Below are 7180 nucleotides of genomic sequence, written 5' to 3'. Positions count from 1 at the left end.
TAAATAAAAACTAAATAATAGGCGGCCAAAAGGACTGCTACATATTGAAAACTAGAATTAAAATGAGAAAAATATTTTAGCGTAAAAAGGTGTAGTAAAAATTAAAATGTGTCCTACATGAATAAATGAGGCTTCAATATATAGTAAAAAAAAGTAATCCACAAATCTCTCACCATTTCGATGTGCGATAATTAAAAAAATTTTATTTCTAAAATCCAATTGTTTTTCTTTCTCCTAATACGTATAAGATATTTTTCTTATGCTTCTTTATTACCTTAGACTAGAAATATTAGTACAAACACAGATGAATAATTCAACTTTAAGTATATATATATATATATATATATATATATATATATATTTATTTATTTTTCTAGTGTGGCTGGCTCCCAAACACTCCTCCCTCCCCAAGAGTAGACCTGGCAATTTGGGTCATGATACAGCCACACGACTCGAAAACGACACGGAATAAATGGGTTTGGGTTTATTATAAATGGGTTCGGGTCATAATCGGATCAACCCGTTTAACACGATTATTAATCGTGTCATTTTCGGGTTGACTTGTTTAACTTGAAATTGACCCGTTACGACCCATTTATTAAACGTGTCAGTTTCAACCCGATATGATTGTACACCTATTACAACCCATTTAAATTTAATTTTAAATTAATATTTTATCACTAATATAATATTTAATAACTAAAAAATATTATAAATTAAAAATTTTATAAAAATAATTTTCTATTACTAATTTTTTAAAAACAAAAAATACATCTTTAATAAAACAAAAACATAAAAATAAAAAAAAATAAAAAAAAATTTCGGGTTAATAGGTTAATTTTCGGGTTAACGGGTTAATAGGTCAATTTTAGATTAACGGGTTAATAGGTACACGACCCGTTAAAATAATCGTGTTAAACAAGTCGTGTCGTGTTGACCTGTTTATAAACAGATCGGGTTAGTATTTTAGGTACCTGATACGATTAATAAATGGATCGTGTTCGGATTAAGCATTTTTGACACGATTATTAAACGAGTTAACACGAATACGACACACAAATACGACACACAAACACGAATTACCAGATATATCCAAGAGTCGAATCCCGTGTGGGTTGTGGCTTGCTCTGCTACAGCGACCCCCTCGACTTTAAACATGTAAATGTACCATCACTGATATAATTTATAAAATTAATTTAGCATTATAAAATGACTAACTCACTGACGTAACAAAACAAGCCCATGAATAGTTGTCAAAACACAAGCGCATAAAATTTAGTGGGCCGACCCGTGTGGGAGCTCAGTGGTTAGCACACCACAGTCCGACCAGTAAATGCTGGGTTCGAGTCTTGGGGGAAGGGGAAGCCTGGGGCATACCCAAAAAAAATAAAAATAAAAATAAAATGGAACGCGTAAGTCAATCCTGTTGTAACCTGCGACGTTTTTGATGGAAGAAGGGGAAAATGGAAGAAGATGGAACAACTCTCTGCAACTGCGACGGCATTAGAGTGGGAGACTATATTCTAGAATCAAAGCTTGGAGAAGGCTCCTTCTCTGTAGTTTGGAAGGCCCAGCACTGTCTCACTGGCCAACAAGTGGCTCTGAAGCAGGTCTATCTTTCAAAGCTCAATAGGCACCTCAGAAGCTGCTTGAACTGCGAGCTTACCTTCTTGTCCTCTGTTAACCACCCCAACATAATTCGTCTCTTCCATGTCTTCCAGGTTTTTCTTTATCTTTTTTCCCTACAATTTCTTCAATTTTCTCGGCTACCCCATTTCCTAATTTTGATAAATTATTTAAGGGTTCTTGACTGTATTGAGTTAATATTGGTTGGTTTAGCAAGATTTATAAGCTTTTTTATTTGTTTATATGGTTTTTCCTGGAAAAATTTTGTGAAAGCCCTTCAATATCTTTTCGGTAACACATACAACTGAATTGTGTTCACGGTTAAGCTCCTGTATATCAATTTCCCTGTTCATAATTATTCATCAAAATCAGACTGAAATGAGGTTTGGACACCTGAAGTTGTTATTGGCTAAATTAATTAGTATTGAATGGGAGTTTATAAATTCCTATTTAAATTTTGATAAGAAATAATAGTTCTGCGTTTCCCGTCTGCCCGGTTTGTTTTTATATGTGATCACAAAATATGGTTGCCATATGAGGTTCAGATTTTTTTCATCTTTGGTTTGTATTTTTTGTTCATGTTTGTACTTGTAGATAGTATTTATTTGTAATTATAGCTAACAAAGGCTTAAAGTTAAGTTTGTTGTTCTATATTATTTTATTTTCTTCTTTAAAAAAAAAAAACAAAAACGAAAGAAAGCAGAAGCCCAATGGCCTATGGGAATAGAATTTGTGACAACCATTTGTTTTCGCTAGCTAGTTGAATTTGTATGCTGATAGAATACTCGTACTATGCCTGTTGGCGTTTGTGGATTGTGCTTCTAGTAGAAGTACTCCTTAAGATGTTTTGGTTTTGTATGAGATAAAAGGGGATAGTAAAAGGGGAAGCAAGGAAACCAAATTTCAAGTAGGGTTTGATTGCCCCTTGTCCCGTCAAAGTTCTGAACCTCCAAATCAAAGTACAGGAATAATATGACAGTAGAAACTCAGAAAGTGCTACTTTTTATGTTTCGAGATTTAAGCACCTTATTGATGATCTATGTTCTAGTAGGATGTGAGTATCGGGTGTGGTACATTTCCATGTGCCAGATTTGTCTATATTCAAAGGTTGTCCACATATTAGGTGTTTCCAATAACTCTGCATTTATTGGTGTCCAAAACCAAAATGTTGGATTTGGTAAGATAAATAAACAGTCAGAGACTCAAAGTCACATGGTTGATGATGAATTTATAAATTTCTCCTTTTATCTGATTAAGCTATTCCGTGAAGCATTGCATGTTTGTCACACATTCCCTTCATCCATCAAATTAGTTTGTATTCCTGCCTCCACAATGCACGGCCGCTATCCTTTGTAACACTTTCTTTTTGTAGTTCTTGATTTTTCTATTCATTAGTAATATTCTCCACCATTTTCTTAAATAAAACCAGAAGGGCCTTCACCAAGTCCTCACTCTGTCTATGTAAAATCCTCTTTCAAATTTCATTTATTACCCCTCCATAAACCGCCGGCATATGGATGTTGGCAGAGGGAAATGCTGGATGTATAGTTTGAGAAACATTCCTCCCAGCTAGAAGTGAATTGAATGCAAATGGAAGAAACCTACAATTCTTATTGTATTAGAACTTAAAACTAAGTTATTCTCTAATTCGGTGAAGTTGACTATGTTTTACAATTTGGTTTCATGAAAAATGAAGGCCAATAGTCCCCATCCTCCGGGAAAAAGTTGCGTCTTCCTGGTCCTGGAATTTTGTGCTGGTGGGAACCTAGCTTCTTATATCAATCAGCACGGGAGAGTTCAAGAACAAATCGTTAGAAGATTTATGCAGCAGCTTGGTAGCTCTGTACTTGCATTGTGCTTCATATATCTGTTTCTGATACCCTTTTTTTTTAATTAAACTTCGGTAATCAATGCAGGGGCTGCTTTAGAATTACTTCACTCTCACCACATCATTCACAGAGACTTAAAACCAGAGGTAAATGTACAGACTGACACTAATATTGTTCTTACTCTGCACCTTGGTTTTAAACTACGGAGTTCAGAGTTCAGACCACCTGCTTATTGAGCTGAATGTGAATGTGTTGTTTACCAATTATCACTGAATAAGTATGCCATTGATGAATTCCTGCTGGCTGGTACATCTCTAATTTCAATTTTCACTATGCATAGGGAAACTTAACTGGAAATTACTGGAAATCTTAACTTCTGCAGCCTCCAACTTTCATTTTCCCTTTACAAACAGACCAGAATTGCTGTTATTGTTCATTTATAAACTTGTAATCACAACCAAGATGATTTTAAACAAATTTTAGCCAGATATAGATATATGTTGCTATTAACCCATACGAAACATCAATTTGCTTAAGTTATAGCAAAGTGTTAAGAATATAATTTGAATTTTAATTGGGTAATTCTTTTTGTATGGTAATAAATCTTTATTGAATATTAAGTCAATTTCCACTGTGAATCTATTAACTACCTTAATTGCAAGTCATATTCTTGCCATATAATTGACTTTGCCACTCATCATGACTATTGTACTAATCGATCAGAATATTGAGACCAAAAACTTAAGATAAACAAATCCTGGTTAACTAACTTATAATCTTCTGTTCTTGGAAGTCTACAAATTCTAACATCCGTACTATCAGGTAACTTGGAGAAATTACATTTTAGCTAGCTTGATGCTTCATGTTTGTTCTGACCTTACAATAATATATTAAACCAAAAAGTATAAGCAATTTGTTTATGGATATGGTGCTTTTACTGTGTAGCTGCAGAAGCCAGATTTTATTGCTTACATGTTCTAAATGTAATATGTAAGCCTTCAAATTGGCTAACATTGGTGTTTTATTATTTGAGCAGAATATTCTGTTATCAGGTTCTGAGGATGATTTGTTGCTAAAAATAGCTGATTTTGGCCTCTCAGGGTAAATCCTAGAAGATAACTAGCTTGGAAGTCTTAACTGTTTACTGTATATTTTTTAAAACCCATATAGATGTCATATTTCAAGCACTTAATTCTTAGCATTGCATTTTCAAAATAAAAAAAATTCTTTTGATTTTGTTTTTTCCATATTGCAACAGAATTGTACTTCCAGATGATTTTGCAGAGACAGTCTGTGGATCCCCACTATACATGGCTCCAGAGGTTCTTCAATTCCAAAGATATGATGAAAAGGTAAGAACTTTATGCTAAATATTTGTGTGATTGTCTGTTTATCATTCAGATTGAAATCTAGAGTTTTTCAATATAGGTTGACATGTGGAGTGTTGGTGCAATTCTTTTTGAGCTCCTTAATGGCTACCCACCATTTTGTGGTAGGAGTAATGTTCAGGTAGTAACTTCCTCCTTAATCCTAAGAGGGACCTACAAATAAGTTCAAATTACTAGTAATATTACCTGCTCTCTTTCTAATTTTCATTTTTCTTTTTTATTTTTTTATTTTATCAGGTGCTAAAGAAGATAAAGTCAAGCACATGTCTTCCATTTTCTCAACTTATCCTTCCTGGATTGAACCCGGATTGTCTTGACATTTGTACAAAACTGCTATCTCGAAATCCAGGTTTAGTATATTGTCTTATCAATTTACATGTATTCTTGCTGAAGCAACGCTTGCAAAGAAAACAATTCATTAATTTACTTCGAACCATATCTACATTTGTCCCTTACAGATTATGCATTGTTTCAGGGCAACGCCTGTCTTTCCATGAATTTTCAAGGCACAAATTCTTGAGATGACAACAATGGGGATTTAAAAGCCATGCAAATTCATATGCGGCATATAGTCTCCATTTAAGACTCTTTTCGAGATTAGCTGACATGGATATTAACAAAAAAGTTTTAAGTGAAAAATGAAAGAAGTGCCATTTTCCACTGCCTTTGCTTCATGTTTATCTAATGGAAGTGACGACATAGTTTTATGTCATTTGGTGACAGGATCTAGCAGATTGTCCTGGAGTTCTGTTGAATTGAGAAAGAGTCCTAACTAACGAAATTCGACTGTAATCTTAGTTTCATGCAATTGTAGATATGGTGATATTAATTTCATCTTCAGCATGGCATCTTAAGAAAACAAAGTATTCCCTACAATAATATTTTCTTATCATGTTTATTTGTAGTATGTAAATTCTGAAGCATTTCTTATGAAAATGGTAACATAAATACTATCGGTCAACTTTTCTGTAGTTGATAAATTGAATATTGGTTTCTAATTCTGTTATACTCGCAATAACTGTGGCATTTCGGAAACAAGTTCTTCAACTTTCTTATCCAATCATTTCAACGAGGAGTTATTTTGTAAAAAGGTTCCAGTATTTCAGGTGTTGAAAAGGAGGATAAAGAAAAAAGTAATTTTGCAGAAAAAAAAATTGGAAAAGATTTTTCCCTTTCAGTAAAATTTTTAATTGTTCTTCCTCATATTTGTTTAGTTTCGTTCAATTTATTTTACAAGTCATATCAATTTACATTTTATTACATTGGGGACGATGTAAGTAGTTGTGCTGTGCTTCCATTAATACCTTTTGCATCACTAAGCTCCCTGGCAATTTAGCAATGGCCCAAAAAAGTTTAACTATGGCCGCTGAGACTACCGATGACCAAAGACAATAACCTTAAAAGTTAGCAAATGGTATAATGGTAATATTTAATTAATTTATTTATTTACCTATACTTAAAAGTATTAAAAAAATATATAAATTAATAATATTTTAATACATATTATTATTAAATAAATAGTAAATCTTTTAATAACTATAATATTATTATTGGATAAAAAAATTATTTTTTTTCTATTTATCCTTTTTATTTTCCTTATTTTGCTTTATGTATAACAAAACTTTACACATAGATATATAAACTCGGTTTAGTATAACAAAACTTTACACATAGATATATAAACTCGGTTTAGTTATTAGCTGATTTAAAATGTACTTGTGTATTTATCCCCCAAAAAATAAATAAATAAATAAATCAACATCTACAGCGTTATATACTAGCTCCGTCTTCGTAAATCAAAATTTTAACTCCCTTAAGTCTAGCAACGGTGCCATTTGGTAGCCTATTCGTTTGTTATTAGGAGTTTTTATATTTTTAATATATTTATGTGTAACCTTCAAATATTTATTAATATTAGTGGTAGCTATGGTTTGTTAGACATTTCGATTAATTAAAAAATTGTGGAGAAAATATTGAGTACAATCTGAAATTGTTGTTTCAAACATTTGAATCAGGCAAATTATATATATATATATATATATATATATATAATTTAATATAAATCCAGCACCTGATACTACTCAATTTCAAATTGTTGTTTCAAACATTTGAGTTAGGCAAATTAATATAAATCCAGCACCTGATCCCTATTATTATTATTATTATTTTTTTTTTTTTTAAATTCGTAGGATATCATCAAATTGACCTTGGGAAGTCATGGAGTTAAGTTTGATTGGCGTCTGTGCTTTTTGAAAAACAAGCTACAATTGGCGCTTGAAAAGCAAAAAATTTATGGAGATGTACTTGTTGTAAAATGTATAAATACGTACTATGTTA

At 32.2% G+C, this 7180-nt stretch overlaps 1 protein-coding gene across 1 annotated transcript; it reads left to right on the top strand.

Moving 5' to 3' along the window:
- The first annotated feature begins 1325 nt into the window (after positions 1-1325).
- Positions 1326-5828, top strand: LOC107409122 (serine/threonine-protein kinase ATG1t). Its single transcript, XM_060819009.1, has 8 exons — positions 1326-1721; positions 3323-3461; positions 3543-3601; positions 4492-4556; positions 4714-4807; positions 4884-4964; positions 5081-5192; positions 5319-5828. The coding sequence occupies exons 1-8, from the start codon at positions 1464-1466 to the stop codon at positions 5366-5368; spliced, it is 858 nt and encodes a 285-aa protein (XP_060674992.1). The 5' UTR covers positions 1326-1463; the 3' UTR covers positions 5369-5828.
- The last annotated feature ends 1352 nt before the right edge of the window (positions 5829-7180 follow it).

The sequence above is a fragment of the Ziziphus jujuba genome, chromosome 7, assembly GCF_031755915.1.
Source record: "Ziziphus jujuba cultivar Dongzao chromosome 7, ASM3175591v1".
NCBI lineage: Eukaryota > Viridiplantae > Streptophyta > Magnoliopsida > Rosales > Rhamnaceae > Ziziphus > Ziziphus jujuba.
The sequence above is the reverse complement of the archived record's forward strand: the minus strand, read 5'-3'. Positions and strand labels throughout refer to the sequence as shown.

Excerpts from the sequence above, each read along its gene's own strand:
- LOC107409122 (XM_060819009.1), top strand. The coding sequence starts at position 1,464 with ATGGAAGAAGATGGAACAACTCTCTGCAACTGCGACGGCATTAGAGTG. Across the intron at positions 1,722-3,322 it reads GTCTCTTCCATGTCTTCCAG|GCCAATAGTCCCCATCCTCC; the intron begins GTTTTTCTTTAT and ends TGAAAAATGAAG. Across the intron at positions 4,965-5,080 it reads GTGGTAGGAGTAATGTTCAG|GTGCTAAAGAAGATAAAGTC; the intron begins GTAGTAACTTCC and ends TTATTTTATCAG.